Here is a 27,994-nt window from a genome sequence, read left to right as displayed (position 1 = left end):
TGGTCTAGTTGCCTATCCCTTTGCCAGTACACATTTCACTCATTACTGTAGTTTTAGCATACAAGTCTGGATATCTGGTAGGGCAAGTCTGTCGACCTTGTTCTTCTCTTCAAAGTTGTCTTGGCTGTTCTTGGCTCTCTGCACTTACCCCTACTCATTCTTTAGGTATGCTTAAGATTATACCTCTTACCTTATGATAATACAGTTCCATTTCTTCCCTTCTCGCTAGTATGCTAGTATGCTAGAATATGCTAGTATTCTGCATTTTACTTATACCTATGTTATAAATTCCACAATGTAGTTTACTATTTTTGTTTAGTCATTTGTCTTTTACAGAGATTTAAATATAAGGGGGGAAGAAGTCACATATTTGCCATGTAGTTACCATTTTTGATACACTTAATTCATTTGTGTAGATCCATATTTCCAGTTGGCATCATTTCCTTTTGTTTGAAGGTCTTCCTTTAATATTTCTTCTATTGTGAGTTCACTGGTTAAAAAAAAATTCCTTTAGCTTTTATATTGTGGGAAAAGTCTATTTGCCTTTGGATTTTGAAAGCTATTTTTGCAGGGTATGAAATTCTAGCTTGATAATTTACTTTCTTTCAGTTTTAAAAAGATGCTGCTGTACTGTCTTCTGGCTGTATTATTAAAAATGAGGAACCTCAGTTTTATTTCTCTGCCACGTATTCCTCCACCCACCCCCACTAGCTTTGGAGATTTTTCTATCAGTGATTTTGAGCAATTCGATTGTGATGTGCCTTATTACAGTTTTCTCCAGGTTTTCTTGTGTTTGGGATTCATTGAACTTGTTGAATCTATCAGTTTAAATCACTGATCCCTCCACTTAGCTTTTTTAACATGTGGAATGCAGTCACATTAACTTTTTTTATGTCTTATCAGCTGGTTCTACCATTTGTGTTGGTTTTAGGTCAGTTTTGATTGATTGATTTTTCTCCTAATGTCATTATGGTCATATGTTCATGCTTTCTTGGAAGCCAGGTAATCTTCGGTTGGATGATAGTCATTATTGGGTGCTAGACACTTTTGTATTTCTGTAAATATTCTTCAGTTTTGTTCTGAGAGGCAGTTAAGTTTCTTTGGAAGAGTTTAATCTTTCAGCTCTTGCTTTGTAGGATGGGACCAGAGCACCATTTATTCTAGGGCTACTTTTGCCTCACCAATACAGCAACAGCCTTCTGAATACTCTACCTGTGCCTCTGAATTATAAAGGCTGCTTTTTGTTTTGGTTTTTATTTTTTTTCCAGTTTGTCTGCTAGAAACAATTGAAAGAACAGTGTGCTTACAATTTTATAGTTCTAGGCCCTATGGGAGCGCTAGGCACTCTTTATTTTTTATTTCTTTCAGGCATTTGTTTTTCCTGGCCTTGGGTAGTTTCCTCACATCCATACACTGTATTCTGCCAAATTCTCAAGAGGGACCTTCTGAAGACTTCCAAGATTCTGTCTCTGACCAGTTCTCTCCTTTCAATGCTCTGTCCAAGTTTAAGCTACTTCGACCTCCGTGGACTCTCCGCTTCATCTCCTCAAGTCAAGGAATTTTTGGCCTCCACCCAGGTTCCTCCTTACTTTGTTACGACCCAAAAACTCCCAACTCTCATATACAGGAATTTAACTTGACCACTAAATGAAAGTTGAGTGAATGGGAAAGTAGCACCCTTTGATCTTCGAGTCAGTTGTACAAGTATTGGATATTCCTGACATGACACAAGGCTACCAGATGTCTGCTTTCTGTTCTTTGCAATACTTAAAGTAACACTTCACTACGTTAAGAGGAAGTTCTTCATTTAGTTCTTAGGTTCATAAATCTTTCAAAAGTGCTCTTACTTCTTGGAGTCCATTTATCATGCTCCTGTATGGGGACAGTTTGTGAAACTATGTCCACCCAGGACCAAGTGTCCTGTCCTTTAGAGCCATGGTAGTCATTAAACACATGCTGTTTTCCTGAGATTTAAGATGCTTGCATTGTGCTGCAAGCCATTTTACCAACTACATTCTGAAGTCATTCTCTGTGAACTCACTGGTTGAGATTCAGAATAGTTACTCTGATGTTTCTACAAGAACTCAACGGGAGAAAGTTTGCCGAGAGATTTTTTTGGTACAAGTCATGAAGAAATTAATATTATCTAAAACTGTTGTGTCAAACCCATAGTAAGAATTTGTTTACAGCTCTTCATTAAACCTATAAGTTATCTCTTTAGCTATAAATCGTTGAGGACGTAAAAAGGAGTATCTTTGTGTGTTTAATTGTCATTGTTTTCTATGGATGGGATGAGGTTCAGCTATTCAAATGGACAGCTCAAATTTGCTTGTATTTTTAGTACCTCTTTTTAGTCCTTATGTATAACACCAAGCAGGACAGAGACATAATTCCATTATCCAAAAACATGATTGGCTTATTTCATAAAATCTCAGTATTTGGTGTGAGCAATGTAAGTATCCTTTAATAAAAGCATAAATTGCAGGAGGATAATGGTTTATTGCATGAGTCCACACACTGTGACCCATGGGCCAGATCTGGCCCCCGGCTTATTCTGTAAATAAGTTTTATTGGAATACAGCAAAACCCATTTATTTATGCATGATGGCTGCTTTCCTGCCACAGAAGTGTTAAAGAACTCAAACAGGGCCGTGTCCGACAAGGTCTAAAATATTTACTACCTGGCCTTTTGCAGAAAACGTCAACTCCTGGTGTATTCCTTTGGTACTGAAGTGAGGTAAAATCCCAAGACCAAAAATGAGGAGTTGAAAAGGAACATCAAGATAAACTGAATAGTACTCCATGTAGAGTGTAGACCTGAAAGGGAATAATTAAGCTTGAGCATTGTGTGGGGGATTCAAAACCTTTTGCCCTCTCCATTTGAGAGACCACAATGGTTATTATAGAAAAGGGCATCCCAACATTTTTTATTATTAAAAATCTTGCTTATTTCCTCTTATTTCATTTGCATGACATTAAATCTGTGTCATTTATTAACCAGGCCCTTCTCTTGGGCTTCTTATTCATTTACTCTTAATTTGGTATAGATACAGAATTAATCTGTAAAAGGTTTTCAGGGTTTTTTGCTTTTTAAGATCAGTATTCAATTATTGGGGTAGATACTTGGGTAGGAAGGGTATTAGGGCTCCTGCTCCTCTATGCAAAAGAAACCAGTGCCTTTGTGATGGAAGTGCCTGGCACCATGCCTTACATATAGTGAGTAGTCGGTATCATGTGCTGATGAATGAGAATTAAATACACAGACACATCTGGTTCAGAAAGGCAGATTGTCGGGGCGCCTGAGTGACTCAGTTGGTTAAGGACCGACTGTGGCTCAGGTCATGATCTCACGGTTCGTGGGCTTGAGTCCCACATCGGGCTCTGTGCTGATAGCTGGGAGCCTGGAGCCTGCTTCGGATTCTGTGTCTCCCTCACTCTCTGCCTCTTCCCTGCTCAAACTCCGTCTCTGTCTCTCAAAAATAAACATTAAAAAAAAAAGTGTGTGTATATATATATATATTAATATAGAGAGAGAGAGAGAGAGAGAGAGAGAGAGAGAGAAAGGCAGGTCGTCAAACATAGTTTTCTCCTTTCCCTTGAAACCCTACGAAAATAATAGTAAACAGTTTGTCATTGTTGTTTTTCATTATTCACAATGAGAGTGGGGCTTTTAGCAGACCAGATCATCGGGCAGATTCCTGGAAAGCAGGGAAAGGATTGAGGAGTAGCGGTCAGTAAAGTAGAACAGGAAGCTATGGCGGAGAGAGCGTGGGTCTGCCTTGGAGAGCCTCAGGAGTCACAAAAGCAGAGGCAAAAAGGATGTTCCCATGAAGGACTTCCTTTAAGCAGGAAAAGAGGACAATGGAGAAAATAAACAGGAAACAAAAGAAAACTTCAAAAGAAGCAATTAGTGGTGAAGGAGAGGCGCTCCTAGTCATAAAGAACAAGATGCTAGAAAAAGGGATTGATCAGAGAGCAAAAGCAAAACAAATACTCTTGGAAATGAAAAATCTAGTTGCCCAAACTGAAACAAAACAAAACAAAACAAACAAACAAACAAACAAAAAAACATAGTGAATGGAAGTTAGATTTGATGTAAGGGATGACAGAAAATAGGAGCTTTAGAGGATCCCTCTAAGAGGAATAGGAATTCCCAGAAAATGAGAGAAAACGAGAGGGGATGATTTTCGACATAAATATTTCTTCTAGCTCAAGGCCAAGCCAGTAGCTTCTAGGAGCCCAGGAGTCCCTCACACCGTGAGTGAGAAAAGTTGCACACCTGAACAGATGTTACGAAATTTTACAATAAATGGAAGACAGGCCAGGCATCTCTCAGAGAGGTTAGAAACCCAGTAGTTCCAAGGGAATGAGGATCAATGGCCACAGGTCTCTCACCATCAATGCTGGATATAAAAAGCACTAGAACAGTGGCTTCTGAGTGCTGAGGGCAACCCATGTTCAGCCTGAAATTCTTTGCTTACCCAGCCTATCGAGTGTGAGGATGAAATACACATTTCAGACATACAGGGACTCAAACGTTCCCTTCCATACTACTCTTCGGATATGTCCCAGGAAAGCAGTCAACTAGCATTGGGCTCGGGAAACTGACTGTGTCGCAGGCAACAGAAGGCAACCCCAGCTGACTTAAGCAGCGAAGGAATTTATGGAAGGATATTGAGGATTAGAGAACCAGGCTCGGAGGACAGGCAGGAACCAGCAAGGACCAGCAGACAGAGCCACAGCCAAAATGTCAATCCACAGAACGAATCCAGTGGAATCACAAATCTAGTGATTCTCTGGGCTCCAGCAGCCATCGCCAGCCGGCCCGCTGCTCTGCCAGAGCCCCTCTGGGTTCTGGGTCCGGAGTGGCTGCACGTGTCTGTCCTCCCGCTGAGGTAGCAGGACTGGTCCAAGCTCTGGGGAAGCTGGGAAAGAGCACAGGGTGTCCTCTACTTCCATGATAGAAGGGCAGCTATGCCTCCCACATAGACTGATCAAGTGGGGAGTTTCCTAAGCCTGGGTGGGAAGGTTCAGAGGCTGGGCAGTCAAATAAAGGGACAGATGTCCCCTTCAGGCTTCCACACTGTACAGTGAGTGGAAAATCAGAGAATGACAGCTTTGCAACAGGCGCACGGAACTGTCCGTCTAGGGTCTAGACAGCAGGAGGTCCAAGTGTTTCAGGCAGGAGAAATAGTGGGGACTTGATAGAATGGGTAATACAATGGAGAAAAAGATGTGACGGATATGAAAAGGTGAGGTAATCTTCGGTTGGATGATAGTCATCACTGGGGGCTGGACATTTTCATCCAGAAATAGCTGAGCAAGCTTATTCCTTAGAGATGCAGAGGTGACCACCAGGAGAAAGAATAAAATTGATTCCCCTGGGGAGGTAGCCATTATAAGCTGCCTGAACTAGTGGGTTTTTAAAAATCATGTGCATTAATTTCTTTTTAAATTGTCTTAAAGTATTCTGTTTTGTTTTGTTTTCTAAGTAGGCTCCATGCGCAACTTGGGGCTTGCACTCATGACCCTGAGATCAAAAGTCGCATGCTCTACCAACTGAGCCAGCCAGGCGCCCTCTCTCAAATTCTTTTTTTTTTTTTTCTTTTAATGTTTGTTTATTTTGAGAGAGTGACAGTGACTGGGAAAAGGGCAGAGAGAGGGAGAGAGGGAATCCCTAGCAGGCTCCACACTGTCAACACAGACCCTGGTGTGGGGCTCGAACTCATGAAACCATGACATCATGACCTGATTGGAGATCAAGCGTCAGACGCTTAACTGACTGAACCATCCAGGCGTCCCTCAAATTATTCTTAAAAACAAAACAAATGTCTGTAGAAAGGGAAGCAATCACCAGTTCATCAGTAAATGGCTTCGATTCCAGAAGTTCTGCCCTTTAGAAATATTCGTATGTATGTGCTTAGATTCCCAGACCAGTCTGCAAACACAAATTATAGTGAAGATATCCTAGATCTGTAGTTTAAAAATAAAAAAAAAAAAAAAAATGGCCAAGTTCGGGGGCGTTCTAGGTACCCAGTGATGGGGAAATTTAGCTGGGGCAGGGAGGCATGGGAAGGAGCATGTCTGAGAGAAGAGAGACTACTCTCCACTGGTGGTGGCTGGGATGCGGGATTTAAGGGGAAATCTTCACCAAGAGAAAATGCACTCTTCTTGTTTCCACACGCCTCCGTCTGCATTTCTGTTCAGTTCCCCAGTTCCTGGGAGACAGTTCGCTTTCTGATTAGGCTTTCTCACCTAATAGCTCATAGAGACGCTGCGCCTGTCAATTCTGAACTTGACCTGGCTGAGGAAAGCCGGGGAGGACCTTAGAGCTCTTCATCCTGGGTAACTTCATCTCCAGGAAAAGGGGACACTGAGTGTGGTTTATAACCACATGGCACGGAAGGGACTGTGATGTGGCCCCTTCTTCACCTTCTGCACCCAAGCCCCTCCCTACTCACCAGCACCTCTGAACCAGAGTTCTGGTTCAGCCCCTCCCAAGTCCCTGTGCTTCTGCTTATGCCTGGACAGCCTTCTGGAGATCTGACACCCAGACCTTTCTCTGCAGGACAGAGCCCCTTGCCTTCCAGGATGTGGCTCAAACACCGCCAGCTCTTTCCACCCTCTCCAGACCTCCACCATCTTCTCCATCCAGCCCCCCTTCCTGCCTTCCTGCCCCCAGCCATGGGCTCATTGTGGCATTCTTCGTGCATTTCCCATTATTTGCCTGGAGCCTCTCTTATAGCAGGGACCACCATGTTGCCTTTATTATCACCTGCCTGTGCAGGGCTGGGTACACAGCAGGCACTTAATAAATATTTAATGGATTTTAAAATGGTTAGCCAGATTGTGTTAGTATGTAGTCACAGCTGGAAACTGGGAATTCCTTTCTTGAAATCCTCCTGCCCCGACCTACTGACCTAAGGATGGCCAGAACCCAAGTGAGATTCATCTGTGGTCTGGTCTCAAACTAGAGATTCTCTCCATTGGATCATTCCGCTAAGGAGCTTAACCTGGCCCTCATATCTTTTTAGCCTCCATATTTACTTCTCTTCATCCTCTGCTCGAAACGTCCTGCCTTGTCTTTGGCCATGAAACAAAACGTATTATGGATCTGGTTCTTTCCTTTGCCCAGGTCTCTTATTAACGGGGTAAAGGGAGTTTATTTTAGGGTTCAGTTTGTGAACGACAGCAGGCCGTGCCTTTTTCTTGATTTAATTCTTTTCCTGTGGCTCAGCCAAATGGTAGATAAGAACACCACTTCCCTCCCCGCCGTGAGGGGGGATGCCCTTCTGTTAGTATGGCCCATTTCTTCTTTGAACTCATACCCATACCTACTGAATGGTACAGAAGATTTTTAACAGTCTAAAAACCAAACCAGCAGCCTTCTTTTGTTTAACCTCCGATGGAAATTTTTGTCTTGTTATGCAAGGAACCCATGATCACTTTTAAATGATTTAGAAAGAAGAAAATAAAATCACTGTAATCCTACCACCCAAAGATTAATACTCTTAAACGATTTAGTGTATAGCCTTAGATATCGTTTCTTCCTATGTGTATAATTTCCCTACAAAAATAACATTTTACATTCATACCTACTTTTCTTTTAAACTTACATATATAGATGCATATCATTAATTGCACAACCTTCCATTATATAAATGTACAATAACTTACTGAACTTTTCTTCTGATTGGGCATTTATGTTGGACATAGGTGGAAAAATATAAATATTCAAGAAAACAGCTGTGCTGTTTTCAATAGACAAATCCTAGAAACAACATCAATGTTCTCAGAATATACTCCAAAGAATAGAATTGCTAGGTATAACTTTAGTATGTATAAAGACACATTGCCTTCGGGGCGCCTGGGTGGCTCGGTTGAGCGTCCAACTTCGGCTCAAGTCATGGTCTCAAGGTTCGTGAGTTCGAGCCCCACATTGGACTCTGTGCTGACAGCTCGGAGCCTGGAGCCTGTTCAGATTCTGTGTCTCCCTCTCTGTCTGCCCCTCCCCTGCTCACTCTCTCTCTCTCTCTCTCTCTATCTCTCAAACATTAAAAAATTAAAAAAAAAAAGACACATTGCTTTGTCAAATAAATCTTACAAACTATAAACATGAAGTCATTACCCCATATTTAATTTTACTTCTCAGAGATAACCTCCATTAACATTTGATGTGGGTCTTCCTCTATGGATACATGGAAAATTTTAGAGCGAAGTCTATATTTTATAGTTTTTTTACCCTTATAAAATCTTCAGATGTGTCCTTCTGCAACTTTAATTTTTCCCCCATATGTTTCTTGAAAATCTTCCCAAATATGTAGCGATTAGTCTCCAGCATATGTATGCGTATGCATGCACACATATGTGTGTGTGTATATATATGTATATTCCACATACACACATACAAACCTTACAGGTTTGTGATGTCAGAGCTTTGTGCCTTACCTGCCAAGAGACTTTGGGAATTTATTCCTTGGTTCATTCAAAATAAATAAGTGAATTTGTCTGAGTGCATGCCGTGTGCAAGGCTACTTGAGAGCTGAGCTCATGGTCCAAGGAGGAAGCCTGGAGCATACACGTGCGTTGCGATGGCAGTCAGGCCGCGGTAGCCCAGAAGTTGCTATGGCAACAGGAGGGCCATTTCCATCAGTCCAGGGAGGTCGTGGGCTCAAATCCTGGTATCTATGACTCATTAAGGTAAACCCTTACCTTCTCTGCCTCAGTGCAAGGTGGGCATAGTGATACCCACCCCACAGTGCCATCATGAATGCTTACAGTAGAAGAGTGCTGACTATCCATTAGCAGGTATTTGGTTAAGTAAACAAGTTGTGGGATATTAATGAATCCGGCATTATGTAGCTATGAAAAATAAGGTCATCCTGTGTTAATAAATGCATCATTGGTGTATAGTTTTTTGTATACATACTTATATTCACATAGATTGTCTAAAAGGAGATCAAAGGAACTTAATAGTCTCGCCTTTGAGGAAGGGGATGGGATCAGGAGTGGGAGAAAGAGTTGCTTTCCTCATAGACACATTTGTGCTGTTTGAATTTCCATATTCCTTTTATTGTGTAAAGGAAAGTTTTTTTAAAGTCATGAATAAAATAACTTGGGGTGCCTGGGTGGCACAATCAATTGTCCAACTCTTGTTTTTTTTTTTTTTAACTATTTATTTTTGAGAGACAAAGTGCGAGCAGGGGAGGGGCAGAGAGAGAGAGGGAGACACAGAATCCGAAGCAGGCTCCAGGCTCTGAGCTGTCAGCACAGACAGGGCTCGAACCCACAAACAGTGAGATCATGACCTGAGCTGAAGTCGGTCACCCAACCAACTGAGCCACTCAGGCACCCCGACTGTCCAACTCTTGACTTGGGGTTCTCTCTCTCTCTCTTGATAGATAGATAGATAGATAGATAGATAGATAGATAGATAGATAGATCTGTCCAGACCCCACTCATGATCTTGCGTGCTGTCTCTCTCTCTCTCAAATAAATAAATAAATAAAGCTCTAAACTTATCATAAAGTAAAATGGCATCAGTTTAATATAACTTTTCAAATATTTTCATGTGGCAGTTTTTCACAATCCTTAAAGTGGTTATAAGCATGGGTTTGGAGTAGGCATATTTACTGACTGCGGGATCTCGGAAAAGTTATTTGAGCATTCTAAACCTCCGTTTTCTCCCGTAGAATGGGAAATAATAATAACAACCACCTTGTAGGGACGTTGTGAAAAGGAGATAACATAATCAAGTGAAAAGTAATCACCATGGTGCATGATACATTATGAGCACTCAAATATCCCTTGAGTTCTGGCTAATGCTAGCATGCTAGATCTGTCGGGACTCCAGGCTGCAAATAATGGTCACCGAAGTCAGTTTTCTTCTACGAGAAAAGGGAATCTGTTAGTTCATACAAAATGGAAGTCTTGGGTAGACCTGCCTTTGGTCATGGCTATTTCTAGCACCTCACTTGAAGGCATTGGGACTCACCCTCTCCAGCTCTTTACTTCCATGTTGGCTCAGTGCCCAGGTAGCCCCAGGCGGACTTCCTACTAATAACTCCCAGTGAAAAGAACCCAGTACTTTCCCCATCGTTTCTAACAAAAGTCCCACACTGGCCGATTCTCCTGCTTTGATCATAGGCCCATTAGCCAAGGGATACTGGAATACGCTGATTGGTGGGCCCAGGTTACGACACTCACCTTTGAACCCTCGATGGGAAGGGCCAGCCTAAGATGTTGAGCAGTGTCAGGGTTTTTGCTCATCAGGCTTAGAGACAAAGAAACCACCTGAACTAAGAATTGTGGAGAAGTTTCTTCCCCGAAGGCAAAAATAGGGTCCACAGATGCCAGATGGGCAGAAACTATGGTTGTTCCCCCCCCGCCCCAGCCCACTGCTTGGCTGCCTGACAGTTATTACTAATATATATATAATTTTTTTTATTTTTTTTTTCAGAAATTTGACATTACAACATCTTAGTTTGGGTTGACGTTCTAAAATTAGCACCTACTTCATTTATAATAAAAGCCACACTTGGTAATACCTCAGAAAGATGCCACGTGGGCGATCTACGTAACCTCTCTCCCGTCCAACCTTTATTCCTACTTGGGACCAGATGGCTGGGCCTTCCGCTGAGCACCAGATAGATGAGTTGCTTTACTGATAGGGGCCATGTGATATGAAGATCTCTTTATAAACAGAAGAACTCAGCAGTTCAGGGAGATGGTCACACTCATAAGAAACAAAAATGGAGCTGATGGGAGAGAGATTTCCATCTGTCCTGGTGTGAGCAGAGACCGCCCGTACTGTTTAAAACCCCCCATGTAGTTGTTTGTTTGTTTGTGTGTTTGTTTTTACCAAGCACGTGCGCCTAAATTTGTTAAGGTAATGCTGCTCCACGATGTATCAAATGTTCAGCCAGCTCTTTCCCCAGAGAGATTCCAGTTAGCGTGCCCGTCCTCAGGTCTGCGACCTATAAGTCCTAAGGACTACTGTGTGTTCATCTCAGATCCCGTTCAGCCCCTTCCACTACAGCGCGGAGGAGTGCTAACAGGATAGGCTGGCAGAAACGTCCATCTGGAAAAGGAAAATGACGCAGCGATCACCTCTCAAAGCCTGTCACGTCTACTCCGCAGGAATAGCTCGTGTAGCCGATATGACCGCCCCCAGGAGGGTTTGCTGGGGCTGCCCTTCTTCCTCAGCTCATTTCTTTTGGGCGTAGATGTAGGCTTGGTGATCTATCCCCTTAGAGGCTGAGATCTCATAGATCGTGAGGATTCTAGGACTCAAGGATTCTCTGGCAGTAGAAGTGCCCTTAAGATTTAGTAGATTTCCCATCAAGTGTTTAGATTGGTTCAACTCTCCAAAGTCACACAACCAGCCTAGTCCTGGTCCTTGAAGTTAGATCTCCGTTTCTTAGCAACAGATCTCTGGGAATTTCCCCAGCCTACAAGCTTACTGCTTTCCATGGGTCTTCGCCTCAAAGCAATTTGGAACAGTAGCCTGGATGGGGGAGGGAAAACTGATATGCCCCCAGGCCCCTGGCCAGTGAGCAATTCTTTATTGTGAGTGTTCAGGAAGAGTTTACAGACTTAGGAGCCCAAGAGTTCTGGGTCTCCCATTTGACTCCCTGCTGGGGACCTTAACATGGAAAGAATACAGCGGTGTACCTCTTGCATGGCTTTCCGTGGAGAGAAAAAGCCTCCGTAGCAAAGCTGTTCCCCTCTCTGCTTCGAGGTGAGCCTCAAATGGAGCTTGCCTCTATCAGTGGTAACGTCCTGCAGGCCGCAAGAAGTGACCCACCCACCCTGCCGCTCTTCACTGAGGCTTTGATTGGCTAATGCCACTGAGAAGTCTGGGGAAAGACCAGCTGTTGTCCCCAGCATATGACTTGATTCAGAGTTTTGAGTGATGGCCTTAGACCCCATTCTCTCCGTGTCTTCACTCCACCTTCCCCTCTAGAGCCTCTGTTGTCGGGTAGTTTCTGGCTACTGTCAACCTTACCGGGAAGGCACAACCCCTTCTTGCCAGCGGTTCCAGAAAAATGCCTGAGTTGGCCTTTGTTCACCCAGGTTTGGTCATGTGCCATCCGGCCCAGTCACTGTGGGGGAGGGGAGGATGGAACGCAAAGATCAGGCAGGCCCAGGCCACCTGTGTGCGCAGATGTGCCTGTGCTGGCACAGGGAGGGGGGTGCTCCCCAAAGACAATCAGAGGCTTTTACCTAACAAAGAGAGTGTTTGCCAGGCCAACCAAAACAATAGGCCCACACGAGGATTTGACAGAATATTTGGGAGGGGAAGATGAAGTTAAGACATTTACTGAACGTCGTTCCTAGGCCTTGAGAGTGAACTTCAGCCCAGCATTGCCCAACAGGAAGATACCACGTGGGGCGCCCAGGTGGCTCAGTCGGTTAAGCGTCCGACTTCCGCTCAGGTCATGATCCCAAGGCTCGTGGGTTCGAGCCCCGCGTCAGGCTCTGAGCTGACAGCTTGGAGCCTAGAAACTGCTTTGGATTCTGTGTCTCCCTCTCTCTCTCTGCCCCTCCCCTACTTGCGCTCTGTCTCTCTCTCAAAAATAAATAAACATTAAATTTTAAAAAATAGCATTTTTCAATTATTTTTATTTTATTACTTAATTAGTTAAAAACAAACATTTAATTTAAAAAAGGAAAACTAGTATCTGCCACAAATGCAAGCCACATAGTAAAAATATATATGAAACAAAACAGGTGAAATAATCATTTTAATACTGTCTGATTTAATAATATTTTAGAAAGCCAAAATATCATTTTGGCGTGTAATCTATATAAAAACAGTTGGTGATGGATTTTGCCCTTTTGGGGGGTGGCACGTTTTCAGAATCCAGTGTGCATTTGACACCTAGAGCACATGTTGATTCAGATGAGCCACACGCGGCTGTGGCCACTGTAGCGACCAGAACGAGATGAACTGATCACTTTATACAGAGAAGCCGGCGAAGCTCTTACTTCTGTTTCTATGTCCTGAGGAGTTCTGTGAACTTGTGCATCTCCTCATTAGGAGGATTTGCCCCAGAAATGAGCCTAGAGACACATGGCCCTGTGGGGTGTCCAGTCGGTACCATTCCTGTCTGGACACCTGTCACACCCAGACGTTGGCACACAATAATTACTTACTTCAGTGATCTGTCTCCTCTCAGACTCTACGCGCTAGGGAGACAGGGACTCTTAACCTATCTTGCTTTCACCTGCGTGCCCTAAGCCCAGTGCCCAGTCCGTAGACACTAGGTGGATGTTTTTGTAATGAAATTAGATCAAATTAAAAACTTGAAGACCTCCACGCATCAGGTGTGATGACAGAATTGGAGACGGTAATACCAGGGGCATTTGCAGTATTTGTTATTCCGGTGAATGACCATTTGTAGTCTGTGACTAGTTGTGTTACCGTTCAATCACTCTCACATTGAACATAAATAGAGAGAGAGAGAGTGATTGAACACCTACCGAAACCCAGGCTCTGTGCCAAGCACTAGGTATACAAAGGTAAGTGGGAAACGGTCCCTGCCTTAAAGGAAATGAGACACAGAGAAGTGAAATAACCCTCCTATGCAATAAGTGGAGGATACAAATAAACAGAGTGTTTGCGGGAGCACAAGGAAGGGGGTCCTGCCCAGATTAGAGATGAGGTCGGCGGCAAAGTTTTGCAGGGAAAAGTGAGTTTATGTTCCGCGATGCCTGCTGTCGTCTTAGTGTCTTGCCCCACGCCTGGCACGTATGTTGAATGAATGAATGGATGAATGAGCGAGCGAACCAACGAACGAACAAGGTGGCTCCTGATCCTAATCCTAAAGGACCACTGGCTATGTCCTCCATCTGATGGGTAATCCGTTGCAGGTGAAGAGAGTTGACGTGATAGCCCGGCCCCCGGAGCCAGAACCTGGCTGTGGGGTGGGCCAGGGCCCCGCGTGCAGCAGAGCAGAGGCGGGTGCCCGCAGCCCTTGGCAGGGACAGGTCACGGACAGCCCCGCTCCTTGTGATTGCCCACGTGCGCAGTGACCAACGCTTGTGCTTTCACATTGCAGGCCAAGCGAAGGCTGGAGCTGGGAGAAAGCGGTCATCAGTACCTCTCCGATGGCTTAAAAACCCCTAAGGGCAAAGGAAGAGCTGCACTTCGAAGTCCAGATAGTCCAAAAAGTAAGGATGCTCTCATCTCCTATTCTCCTTGGTGTGGGCTTCCCACCTTTCAAAGCTTGTGGCCGAGAGGATGCCGAGGTGTGAATAATGCTGGCATGTTGTGTCCTTTTTCATCTCTCTGTTCCTATCCAGAAAATTAAATACAGTGTCTGCAGATGCCCCGCAAAGGGTTTCGAGTCACTTCGGGACCTGAATACTGATTGGGGGGGGGGGGCCTCTTTGAATGTGTGCGGTTTCACTTTTCCACTCGGAATACAAGTTCTTTGTATTCTATACAAATTTAAATTCTACACCATTCTATAATCAAATTTAGTTTTAACTTTCCTTAACAGACATGACTTTGGAGAGCAGGCTTAACTGGGGGTAGACAAACCGCGCCAGGGTCGGGGATGTCTGCGCCAGCCTGAATCTCTCTAACTCAGCGGAAGGCAGTGTAAGAATTGACCGACACTAATACACTGCAGCTAGTTTTCCTTTCCATCGATTGCTTTTTCTGGGACAGAGAAAAAAGTAGGTTGAAAACAGCTAAACAGTCCTTTATGTCTTTGGCATTTAACATAGATGCTAAATTAGACTTTGTTCGCTCCTCTCATGGAGTTTATGAATGAGGCAGTCCACGAACGGTGTGTAATGCTCAGTGAAAGCCTTGACCTGGGCACCTGTGAGAGAGTAAACACGATATTGAATAAGGACATTGCATTCAAGAGGGATGGGGCAATTCCACTGAAAGGCAGTTTCAGTATTCTTCATCCACTTGAAGCATTATTTGAAAAAGTGGTGAATAAGTCACACACACACACACACACACACACACACACACACACACACACACACAGAGGAGTCTGCAAAGCCAGTTAAATTGAGTCTGTCTGAGCCCGTTATGAAACGCTGGGGAGACTTTGCAGCCTGGCCCCATCAGGTTAGGCTCCCCATGTGCTGCTCCCCTGAGGCTATCGCGCTTTTTCATTAATTCAACAGATATTGTTGAACACCTACTATGTGTGGGATTCTTCACTAGACCCAGAGAGTAGGGGAAGCCAAAGTAGAAACTCACGAGAAATTCACAGTAAAACGCTTTATAATCAAACAGGAACTTGTCCTGTCCCTTCCTTTTCTTTTTCTTTTTTTTTTTTTTTTAATGTTTATTTTTGAGAGAGAGAGACAGAGTCAGAGTGTAAAACAGAGAAGGGCAGAGAGAGAGGGAGACACAGAATCCGAAGCAGGCTCCAGGCTCTGAGCTGTCAGCCTGGAGCCCGATGCGGGGCTCAAACTTGTGAACCACGAGATCATGACCTGAGCCCAAGTCGGATGCTCAACCGACTGAGCCACCCGGGCGCCCCCTTCCTTTTCTAATAAAGCAATTTCATAGCTTTCTGTAACTTACCAAAACACGACGGCAACAGCTTTGCTTCAACACTAATACTTGGGCTGCAGCGGGAAAGAGGGCTTGCCTACCTGCAAAGAAACCCTTCATTTCTTTACCTCTCCCCCTTCCCTGTCCCCCCACCCCCACCCGCTCGGCTTTTGTTTTTCTTTAAGCTCCAAAATCTCCCTCAGAAAAAACACGGTATGACACATCCCTTGGTCTGCTCACCAAGAAGTTCATACAGCTACTGAGCCAGTCCCCTGACGGGGTCTTGGATTTGAACAAGGCAGCGGAGGTACTGAAAGTGCAAAAGAGAAGGATCTATGACATCACCAACGTGCTGGAAGGCATCCACCTCATTAAGAAGAAGTCGAAAAACAACGTGCAGTGGATGTGAGTACGAGCCCCGGGCCCCGGTCCCAGGTCTCACGTCCATGCCCACACTCCATTTCCCCGGTCCCCTTCTCCCCGCCCCTCAAGCAGGTCCTTTGTCAGAAGTTCAGAGCCTCTTTGCACAGAGCCCTTCTCTTTAGATACCTTTAGAGACGAAAAGCTTGATTAGCCTCAAGCCAGGGGATCCTGGGATTCAGTGGGGGGGGGGGGGGTGCCTGCAGATGTCAAGTAAGATGCCGTTCATCTGCTGTGGCGATGCCCACGTGTGTGCTCCCGTGGCAAATCTAAAGGCTGCTCACGCGTATCGTTGGCTCGTCTCTAACAGGCGTTTGGAAGTGAACGACCGCTGTGTTAACACATCCGTGTATATACACCATTGCCACATTATCCTTAGCCGTGGCTCGACCAGCAGGCCACCTCACTTTCTGAGTAAACTGAGGCAAGACTTAGTTGCCTCGGTTCCTTCTGGAAAGCAGGGATGTTAACACTTGCCACCCACACGTGTGATGACATGTATGATCATGCCGCTCGTGAATTATTAGACGGGGCACCTGAAGAGCCTCTATTTTAGAAGGAACTTTGAAAGCGTTGTGGGGAGGAACCAACCTCTTAGAGGGTAGCTTTGGAAAAATAGCACCTCAGACACGATAAGGTGAGCGGGTAACTTTTTGTACTTTTTTGGAATTTTGTGACGACTCGGTGACCCATTTTGGCCTGTTGGGTAGTGGCCTTTGTTCTCCCATAGAGCACACAGATCCGTTCCCTTAACCTCCTTTTCCTTGTCGGTGGTTGGTATAAGGCCCTCAGAAACTGCCTAGGTCTTTTGTACTTTTCGGATGATATTTTGTTGAATTTTGAACCACTCCTCATCTTTTCTTTCAAATTTTTCTCGCTATGTCTCTCCATCCTTCTTCCCCCTCTCTTTCTCTTTCCCCCCAGGAGGCATGTGGCAGGGAGGAGGCCCTCTTTTCGCCCTTTGAAGTGGAGCCTTCTGAAGAAACAGGCCTCCTCTGGAGAAAAGAAACCTGAAAATAGCAGTGTTGGATTTTGGGTTGTTGTGTTTTGTTGTTGTTTTTTTTTTCCCCCACTTAGTTTCTATGGTGTGAGAGGTGAAGGATGATGTGGAGAAAAAAAAAAATAGGTGTATAAATGCTCTGATTTTAACAATTGGCTAACAAGCAGCGTGAGCTTCTGTGTCAAGAGGAGACATTTAGGGCCGCCTGGGTGGCTCAGTCAGTTAAGCGTCCAACTTCAGCTCAGGTCATGATCTCACGGATCATGAGTTTGAACCCTGCGTTGGGCTCTGCACTGACAGCTCAGAGCTGGAGCCTGGTTCGGATTCTGTGTCTCCCTGCCTCTGCTCCTCTCTCTCTCTCTCTCTCTCTCTCTCTCTCTCTCTCTTTCTCTTTCTCTCAAAACTAAATAAACATTTTAAAAAATTTAAAAAAAAAGAGGAGACATTTACTCAAAAGACCACTTCTCCCTTCCCTCCCTTCCACCCCCACCTCTGGTCCCCCCAGCAGCCATGATGAGTCTGTGTTTCGGTTTCCAGGGGCTGCAGTCTGTCTGAGGACGGGGGCATGCTGGCCCAGTGTCAAGGCCTGTCGAAGGAAGTGACCGAGCTCAGCCAGGAGGAGAAGAAATTAGATGAGCTGATCCAAACCTGCACCCTGGACCTCAAACTGCTAACCGAGGATTCAGAGAATCAAAGATATCCTTTGTGTCACCTGTTCCTTGGGGGTTAGCGCCTTCTAGATTACATCGAGAGTTGACAGGCTGACTGTTAGGCACAGGTAGAATTTTACTCTGGTTTCACCCAAGTCCATGTATATGTGTGTGTGTGTGTATGTGTGTGTAAATCCACTTATCTTGGTTTTAGAACTCAGTATTTATGGAAAGATAGTCACTGGACAGTATCTTCTATCTATTTTGATAGCTGGGTGGTGACTGTGGTTTTGGGGTTTTTTTTGTTTTTTTAAGCATGTTATTTATGTGTGGTTGGGACATATGGACACACTCATAGCGTAAGGCAGCACTATTATAAGACATGTAAGGTGTCGGTGTTAATATTAATGACAACACCCAGCAGATTCATCTTTGGCTCCCCAGATTTCTGGTGGGCGTTAGCTGTCATGTTGGGGTTCTCACATTCTATTTTCTTTTCATCAGATATTGGAGCGATCGGAATTTGTTGAATCTGTCTGGGCTACAGCTGAAGGAATAAAGAGAGTAGAGAAAAACCACACTATAACTTCTCCCATGCGTTAATGCTGATTCATAGCACCAAGATTTCAGAAGCACCCCCCACCCCGCCCCACACCGCCCCCCACCCCCACCCCTGGCCCCAAGGCCTGCAACATCTCAATTTATCCATTCATCTACAGACATTAGTCTCTGGAAGTAAAATTTTTTAAAGCCAGCTCTTGTCAACTGGCTGACAATCTGTTGGCCATCATGGGAAAACTTACTGTTCATCATCCCCCCTTCCAGCAAGAAGGGAGAAAGATTACATCATTATGTTGACAAGAAGATTTTGCAATATTCTCAGTTTCTAGAAGAAGACAAAGCCAATGTTTTAAGACACCCCATCTCTAATCTGCATTCCCCATTTGTGATCATTCCACATTACCCTTTATGGCTGATAAGCTTCCCCTTGGAGGGTGTGGGGACATATATTTTCCAATTCAGGCAGTATTTTGCTACTGTGATTGTTCGCTTTCTGTTGACCGAAAGATTCATGTTGTCAGCTGATGATTAGTGACATGGAGAAGAGGTGTGATGATTTGAACCCCCGGTGGTGGCCAGAGTGGGTTTATCAGGAAAGAACGCAGAATAACTCTAGTGGGGCTGCTTCCTTCATTGTTTAGTCGGGAGCCCCGTGGAGGAAGAGACGGGGTGGTTGTCCGTGATTGACAGCTCTCTGCAATGTGTAGCTTACGGCATGGTCCCCTACATTAGCTTTCTCTGGGGCCATTGTTCCGGAAACTGAAAGCTTCCTTGCGGGGAGCTGCTAACCCAAAAAAGCAAATTCAGGAGGGAGCCACAGCGGAAGTACTTTTAAATTTGTAAGATTAGAAAATGCGTTTGCACAATTTATTTCAATTCGCCACTCAGTTCCGAATGTGGTACAGCTTGTTCACAAATGTGTTGAAACTTTCCTTCCTGCAGCATGTTGAGTAATTGTAGATGAGTTTTTAATAAGTTCTTGTCACACAGCCTTTTTTGACAGTGGGCTGTGGAATAGGTACCTGGCTGTCAGTTCCCCCAGCGTTCTCGGTAAAAATTCACAACAGTCAGTTTGCTTCCTTGATGAAATAAATGGGGACCTAAGACCTGGACTCCCACGTGAGCTTGTCCCATCAAGCTCAGCACCGAATTAGCCGTTGTCTGAACCGTTCAGACTTAAAGAAGATAGTCTGTGAAGATGCCCCTAAAACGATACACAGATATGAAGTGAATGTGCTTTACTCTGCACAGTACGTTCCTTAGCTTCCTTCAATTTCTAATAAAAGTCCACTGTTCTAAGAGACATTTCCTCCTGGCTCTCTAAACCCTATTTCTGTATTAAACATGTCAGATCATTGACTCTGCGTGCTGTATTACATTACCCGCAGAAAGGCCTTCATTGAGTTGTGATTTGCTGTTTTATCCTAGGCATTTTTTGTGGGCTAACATAAAAAATGCAACAGGCTAGAAGACATTGTACATTAATTATGTCACTCCGTGTGCCTTGTAGAAGAGAGCCACGTGAGTTCTTTTACTGCCGAGTAAGAACGTGTCTCTCTGGGCAAGCTCGCGTGAATACTCTTATCGTGTAGTAAGTACCATATTCTTTCATGATATCCTCTCAGGTTTGCCTGCCAGGGCACTCAAAAGAATTGTTCAGTGAGTAGAAGTCATTAGCAGGGGTACTGAAATACTGTTTGCTCTGTCTTCTAACGGCAGTGTTTCTCAAGTTTGTTCAGTAGCAGAGCCTCGGGAAGCCGCTTTTCTCCTCCTTGCGAACACTGAAATATTGACAGTTAATAACATCCTCCAAAGGATGATTTTTGTAACAGAGAAATAATGACAGTCTTATCAATGGGCAGTGTATAATCACCCACAGCCCGGGTGCCCTTAAGAATACGGGCTGTCTGCCTGAGCAGCCTTCTGAATTCTTCCGCCAAAAGATCTGTTTGCTACTCACTCCTTCATTTGGGTGGCTGCTGACATTTGCTAATAGTCAAGCAGCAGATAGAAGTTACCGGAGTTTCAGAAAATATATGGGTATTAGAACTTACTTTTTTTTTGTCCCCCCTGTAAATTGGGAACTGCCATCACTCAGTTTGAGTGACGGAACACTTTTCACTGAAGTGCATGGAGTGTCTGTGCTCCAGAGGAACCTGGCTAGGAAATCCCTGAACAAATTGGGTTTTGGTTTTCTTTGGGTAGTTTAAGTATTCCGTTTCTGTATTTAATATTTTAAGTAGCCATGGGCTTTTCAGAAACGGGCAGGAAAAAACTGTATTTGTCTTGTGTAGAATATCAACCAGAAGATTCACGGGAGATCCCATATATTTAAAGATCTAGACGGAGACGCTGATACATTCTTCCAAGTCATAAAATACTTTATAAAATTTTTCCTTGCATCTGTGCTTTTGTCTTCTAAATGGTTACACCTGAGGCAGTTCACTGGAAGATTTCCTTAACACTCCCTACGTTAGCTTACGTTACATATCAAGATATTCGAAAAATTAGTGGCCTTAAAGACCAAACTGTTATAGTTGTCAAAGCCCCTCCAGAAACAAGACTTGAAGTGCCTGACCCAATAGAGGTAAGGAGATAACATCTTTGTTCATCTGCAGAGATCTTTCTGGAATGCTTGAAGTTAAGGAATCGTGGAGTCGTGGACAAAGGGTGTATCCTCTGAAAAACTGGATACTTCTTTCCCATCTATTTTACTTAGCCCGAACTTTAAAAAACATTTCAACAGTTCATTATGCATGGAGTCCCCCAGAAATCAGATTTAACATAGCAGCATTGAACTTGGTGTATGGCTCCCTGTCCCTCTTGTACTTTTTGTTTCTCTATTATCTGGTGGTTCTGACTGATTTGAACCGTTGGGGAATTTTATGTTGATTGCCCTGGACCCACCAGGAGTAGAGGCATTAATGCTTTAATGTATCTCCCCAATTAAAAAAAAAAAAAAAAGTAACCCCCCCAACATATCTTAGCACATTTTCAGAATTTATCTTTTATAACATGTTTACTTTTAAGAAATCACATAAGGCTGTGGCTGAATTGATAGACTAGAATATTAGAAGAAAGTAGGGAGCATGTTTTTCTGATTGGTTTCAGATAATCTTCACTAATATAGGCCGGGACTGTAACTATAAGATAAAGAAATGTAGCAAAAAGGAAGTGCATAGAAAATAAGAGAATGAAATTTGCAAGCTCCCATCTAGGGTACAGTTCTCACCTTAAATGATATTAATAGCTCTGTGACCCAGATGAAGAAGAATTTTAGATGTTAGTGTGCCGTATTCTCTTATTAAACTCTGCTCCTATCACGTAAGAATGCTATTCATCCAGTGGTTATTAAAGTTCACATGAAAAAGCCCTGCCAGGGGCGCCTGGGTGGCTCAGTCGGTTAAGCGTCCGACTTCAGCTCAGGTCATGATCTCGCGGTCCGTGAGTTCGAGCCCCGCGTCGGGTTCTGTGCTGACCGCTCAGAGCCTGGAGCCTGTTTCAGATTCTGTGTCTCCCTCTCTCTGACCCTCCCCCGTTCATGCTCTGTCTCTCTCTGTCTCAAAAATAAATAAAGGTTAAAAAAAAAGAAAAAGCCCTGCCATATAGGAAAAACAACATGGAAATACTGTCTATGGAATATTTAAAAGACCTTTTAATAGTTTGCATAGAAGTAATATATTTAAAGAACACAGTTCACCTCCTCTAGGGCAGGGGTCAGCAAACTTTTTCTTTAAAGGATCAGGCAGTAGGGCGTCCGACTTCAGCTCAGGTCATGATCTCACAGTTCGTGAGTTCGAGCCCCACGTTGGGCTTTGTGCTGACAGCTCAGAGGCTGGAGCCTGTGTACCCCCGCCCCCACCCCTTCCGCACTCGTGCTCTGTCTCTGTTTCTCAAAAGTGAGTAAACGTTAAAAAAAAAAAAAGTTAAAGGATCAGGCAGTAAATATTTTTGGACTTGTGAGCCATAAGTCTCTGTTGGGACAACTCAACTGCACAACTCTGCCATTATGATAGTATGAGGGGAAAAAAAAAAGCCAGAGGCAATCCATAAACTGTGGGAATGGGCATGATTCTATGCCAATAAAACTTTATTTACAAAGCCAGTTGATGGGCTGGATTTGGCCTTCGGGCTGCAGTTTGCTGGCCCCTGCTTTTGATCCGAGTGGGCTACCAGTGAAGAAGCAAAATAAAGAATGAAAATTACCCTTACTTTCCATTTTTAGATGATAATTACTGTAGCTTTCATTTTTCAGTTTGGACTTTTCTCACTTCTTCTGTTTATAGAGCCTACAAATACATTTGGCAAGTACCCAAGGGCCCATTGAGGTATATTTGTGTCCAGAAGAGACAGAAACACACAGTCCAATGAAAACAAACAACCAAGACCACAATGGGAATATCCCGAAACCCCCTTCCAAAGGTAAAAATCCAGCTTTTTCATTTGGAAACTATGTTAAAAATGAAGGTGATTGGAAGGACCCTGTGTCAGAACCACACGTCTAGGCAAGAAATGAAAACTTTTGTTATTAAACGTTATTAAGGTAATTTTTTTTAAGGTATTGGGACTGGTTACAGAATAAAATAATGATCTTGAGCAAATGACTCCTCCACCCTCGGATGGAGTCCCTCAGGCTTTTGCAATCAGCAGAAACCTTTTGCTTAGTGTTTTAGAAAACCAACTCAAGTGCGGAGTGAAGCTGTGAGCTGTTGGGGTGAATCATCAGCGACACTGAAAGGCAACAAGTTTGGAGAGAAAAGCCTTTTGTCGACAGAAGTTGTAACTGAATTTCCACCCTCCCTCCCCGACCCCAGTGTGATGGGGACAAGACATGGGAGGAATAACCCCGGGGGGGAGTCTAAGTTCTCCCCTCTTTTCAGTTTCAGACTGGGGGACGTGTATTTAATTTTTCTTCCTAGCGTTTCCCAGTATAGCAGCAAGAATAGGAGTGATTTACGTGAATAGGTTCTGATCTAATACTGAGCAAAAAACAAAAAACACAGCACCTCAGAGGGTAAAACGAAAGACCTCCCCTTTTTTTTCAGAAAAGAAATTCAAAGAGGATATGTCTTATTACATGTGTTTTTAGAGGTATCTTTAAAAAGTTAGTTGAAAAAGGCTAAGTTAAAATCAGTGAGCCCTACTAGGAAGCCAGTGTTTCACTATTGATATTTTGTTTTGTTTTTCCTTTAAATAGTGACTAACTGGGGGCACCTGGGTGGCTGAGTCCGTTGAGCATCCGATGACTCTTGATTTTGGTTCAGGTCATGGTCCCAGGGTCGTGGGATCAAGCCCTGCATCGGGCTTCATGCTGTGATGCGTGTGGAGCCTGCTTAAGATTCTGTCTCTCTCCCTCTGCCCCTCTCACCCACTCAAGATCTCTCCCTCTCAATAAATAAATAGTGATTAACTGATAGCAGAACAAAGTGTTGGAACTTTGTTAGCCTGTAATCTTTGAAATGGTTTGTAGTCTTGTTTGCTAACAGTGGACGTTTCAAAAGATGAATGAGTTAGACCAGAACAGAGAAAGGCAGCCCGTCGCTATGAACAGTTAGCACGAGATGGTCTGGACCGCGGTGTCGTTCTGATCAACCTTAGCAGAGGGCGCATGCTCTTATAACAGTGACGTGCATATTCTTCTAAAAAGTCGATTCGATTTGCTCCTAATTTATTTTTCTGTTTCCCCCATTTCTTTTTCCCCCTTTCAGACTTGGCTTCAACCAACTCAGGACATAGCGATTGTTCAATTTCTATGGCGAACCTTTCTCCTTTGGCCTCCCCAGCCAACCTCTTACAGCAGACTGAGGACCAAATTCCTTCCAACCTGGAAGGACCATTTGTGAACTTACTGCCCCCCCTGCTCCAAGAAGACTATCTCCTAAGCCTTGGGGAGGAAGAAGGCATCAGCGATCTCTTCGATGCTTACGATTTGGAAAAGCTCCCACTGGTGGAAGATTTTATGTGTAGTTGATTATGCATTGTGTGAACTCCCCTTATAAACCAATATTTTTTTATTATGGAACCAGAACATCTGTCATGCAGTGTTGTCCCTTCCTGCCTTCTTCCTCCGAGATAGTATCATGAAGTAAACTACAAACTTCAGAACAAAGCTGACATTTTAATGAATTTAAAAAAAAAATTTTTTTTTTTTCGTTTATTTGTCTAAACGCACAGTCGCAGGCGCCCTTGGGAAAGCCCTGCTTTGCCCCAGGCTCCAAAATCTCCTGGATGAGTCAGCAAGTGAGAAAATGTGCAATCAGGTGTCTCTCACCCGTATTTTTCTTCCCCCACCCCCTTCCCGGATTGGCTTGCTGTCCCTGATGGATGGGCTGTCGAATGGGGTCTGGCCACCTGGCCCACTCGAAAACAGCAATCTTCCTTAATAGCATTTCAAGCCGTGCCTTCTCTGCAGAATGCATGTCTTTGGGGTCTGCTAATATGGAACGGAACGGCAGGAACTGTAAACTTGAAGTCATGCAAAAAGTATGAAATGGATTTCTTCAGCTCTTCTTAGGAATATTTAAATTACTGTCATAATTAAGTGTAAGCTATGGACCGCGTGTCCCGCCAGGAGGTCGAGAGAACCCGCACAGCCTTTCGGATGAAGAACTCTGTTTTCTACTATCTGTTTGCAGATACAGAGGAACCGTAGCGTTCTGCCACTCGAAGCTGTTGTGGATTTTCCTGACTCCGTTAACCACTCCCAGTCCCCCGCCCCCAACGTATTTGTCAGTTTAAAGTTGATTTGTAGCAAATGCTCACTTAGAAGTTCTTTGTGGATTGTTTTAGGCTTTTAAAAAAAAATTTTTTTTTTAGCCGCCATTGAAGCATTCCTGTGGCACCCATCACCATTTCAATTTAATTGTTTACTTTGAAACGGTTTTTTGCTCATTGGAATGATTTAGGCAGAGGTAGAGAACCTCTACTGATCAGAGCATCTAGACGCGTGGGACTGCAGGTGTAACAGCTTTGGCAAGAAGCACCAACCCCTTCTTGCTTCCCTTCCTGGGAGCGAGGGGGTCCTGGGGCTCGCGGACACCGGTGGCCCATGCGAGAGGAGAACCAGGTCAGATGACAGAGCAAGTCCCAGGGAGCCGCAGGTGTGGATCCCTCCGTCCTCGGGCTTCCCTCCTTCCCCCCCTCCCCGGGCCCCGAGAGTGGGGCAAGGGCTCTCTTAACACTGCACTCAGGGAGACCACTTCTCAGGATGGGGTCAGATGGAGAGGCCTCCGGGGACAAAGACATCCCCGCCGTGTGAGTGGCATTCTGTGGGCATTCACTTAACGCTGGCGAGACCGGGGCACCCCCCCCCCCCCACTGCCCAGGGGGGCTGCGGTCGTCCTGGCCAGAGCCCGGCCCCCTTCCTCCATGAAGGAGTAAAGTTGAACCAAGGGAAGCCGGGAGGTGGGAAAAGAAGCGATAGAATGCCGGGGCGCCTCCCACTTTACTCTTCGGGGATGGTGTCCCCCAGTTGCTGGAGGCTTCGTGTCAGCCGCACATCCTCCCAGGTACGTCCAAGAATGGCTTTCCCGTGGGCCCCGGGAGCGAGCCTTCTCTCCCCCCCCCTCCCCCCCCCCCCCCCCCCCCCCCCCCCGGGGCAGGTGGCCTGGTACCTCAGATCCATTCCTTGGATACTGAAGACTGCAGGAATGAGGGAGTCACATAAGAAACAAACAGAAAACAAAACCCTCAAGATGAAACAAACGGTTAAATTGAAATGCTCTGTGCCTGACGCAGTAGCACTCGATTCCTGTGTTGAAGTGAATCGAGACCATCCCTTGGGAAAAACACAAAACAAGACAAAACAAAACAAAACAAAAAACCACGAAAGCCCCAGCCAGTTTACTCTAGGTAGATTTCCACAATATGCAAAGTGGTGGTGGGGTCAAAACAAATGACACCAGCACTTTAAACTCTTTGTGTGGGTATGCGTGGGTGTATGTTTGGGAAGGCAAACAAAGGTGCAGATTATCCTCGTTTTTTCTTCCTCGGCCTCCGTCCCCAGCCTCCTCCCTCACACACACTGGATTTGGTACAAATAGCGGTGTGGTCCGTGATGAAGCCTTGGGGTGGGGGAGGGAGGGGGAGCTTTGTGTCAAGTGCCTACTGGAAATGCACTGTGGGGTGTTTTCCTGTATGGGAAACCGTTTATGCCAAGCTTTCCCCCATTTCCCATATTTATCTCATCTGGTTAGCTGCCTCTGCTCCCAGCTTTGTCTCATTCTCTTTGCCAGCTGCACAAAGCTGATTTTTTTCCAAAGTCTAAAGACTGAGCTCACCTGGCTAGGTTGCTGTGTGTTCTGTTGACTTTCTCGCGAAGCCTTTGCGTGATGTAATGATGCCGTATTTATTGTTTTTAAAAGAGAAAGGAATACTAATAAGTCTTAAAGAGTTCCTTCACGCGTAAGATTTTTTTTCCCCCCCAGTTAGTGGGCTTAACTGGTGTACCTTAATTAGATGTCCGTGCTGTGTTCCATTTGCATTAGTCCTTTCCTTTCTGACGTAGTATCTGGCGTACCCAGCGGGTTAGTACTACGGTATTTGTGTTACTTTAAGTACTGAGTCTGCAGGTTTTCTGGTACCATTGAGTTGCTGCTATTAACGCTCACACATGAAATGGCTGAAAGTTACAAGTGTGCAAATTATGACTGCGTGAGCCTTACAAAATAAAGTGTATAAAGGGCAACACATGAGCTGTCAAACAGTGTTAGGTGTGTGTTCATATGTACAGATCTGTGCATAGCGGTCGTTTTATTTAAGTTGGTATGTAGTCTACTCACATTTTCATTATCTAGCAATTTTGTACAAAAAAAAAAATAGCAATTAATTTGTAAACACTGCCAGAGTATTTTCTAGCTGGTTTGTAATTTTTTAAGAGTGTCATATTGCGTTTTCGTTTTTCGTCGTGGTTTCTGTTTCCGTTTTCGTTGTTTTCGGTGTAGATCTGTAAATAAAACTGCAGTATTTAAAGCTTTATCTTTCAGGAAAAAGAGAGTAAGAACTCGAGGAGTGCATGACAGCCTGTGTGTGAGAGGAAGGGTCTGAAGGAAGATGGCTTTGCAGTGGTATGGCAAGTCCGATTGTGGGAATTTCTTTTCCTACGGGGTACGTGATTTTGTCGAAAGGAAGTATCTCTCCCACAGTTGGGAGTAGGCAAACTACTAATCGGTTTAGCTTCGTGTCGTATGCTAGTTTAAAAAAGAAAATATGTAATATAATGTAAAAAAAAAAAGCTTTTATGACGGATTTTGTAAATAGATTTGTTACAGGGTAAACCTGTTCTCTAGCTGTGATCTTACCACTTCAAATGGGTGTAATTTGAATAAATTTTGTATGGTAAAGGATCAATAAAATGATTTTTTTTTTAAGAGTTCGGACTTGTAAATGGCTTTTCTTAATACCATCTCATGTTCCTATGTTAACTTTAGTTTTTGGGATGCACTTTAACAAGGGGAAAGGTTGCCCAGAAGCTGAAGAACGTCACATGCCTTGCCCTTTATTTGGGACTTGGGGAGCACGGGACATCCTTTTCGAGCACCTGTAGTGTGCTTAGCACTTAGAACATGCTGTCCCTCTGGCCACCTGCAAAAACCACTTCCAGATATTGAAGGATTTTTACACTATGGGACAAGTCCAGTTTTATTCGTCATAACAAGTATGAAGCCAAAAGATTTTAATTCTCAAGATGGATAATTACCTCCCTTGTCCAAGATTCTGGACAAGTATTACAAGATACTGCCTAGGAGCAGGTTAGGAATTTTGGATGGCCATCTTATTATTATTTTTTTTTAATACTTATTTTTGAGAGAAAGAGGGAGACCCAGAATCCAAAAT

General features: G+C 44.2%; 1 protein-coding gene across 3 annotated transcripts in view; it reads left to right on the top strand.

Moving 5' to 3' along the window:
- Nucleotides 1-27,530, top strand: part of E2F3 (E2F transcription factor 3) — a 77,536-nt gene extending 50,006 nt beyond the window's left edge. For 2 of the 3 annotated variants that reach the window (XM_045057062.1, XM_019830153.3), the window contains exons 2-7: nt 14,064-14,175; nt 15,733-15,934; nt 17,487-17,645; nt 20,633-20,747; nt 22,447-22,582; nt 23,869-27,530. In XM_045057062.1, coding sequence (XP_044912997.1) covers nt 14,064-14,175; nt 15,733-15,934; nt 17,487-17,645; nt 20,633-20,747; nt 22,447-22,582; nt 23,869-24,131 — 987 coding nt within the window. In that variant the 3' untranslated portion in view covers nt 24,132-27,530. Of the gene's footprint in view, nt 1-14,063; nt 14,176-15,714; nt 15,935-17,486; nt 17,646-20,632; nt 20,748-22,446; nt 22,583-23,868 lie in introns of all 3 variants that reach the window. The other variant, XM_045057061.1, reaches the window with a different exon arrangement.
- Nucleotides 27,531-27,994: the final 464 nt, after the last annotated feature.

Source organism: Felis catus, chromosome B2 (assembly GCF_018350175.1).
Source record: "Felis catus isolate Fca126 chromosome B2, F.catus_Fca126_mat1.0, whole genome shotgun sequence".
Taxonomy (NCBI): Eukaryota; Metazoa; Chordata; class Mammalia; order Carnivora; family Felidae; genus Felis; species Felis catus.
This window is presented reverse-complemented; position numbering and strand designations above follow the sequence as displayed.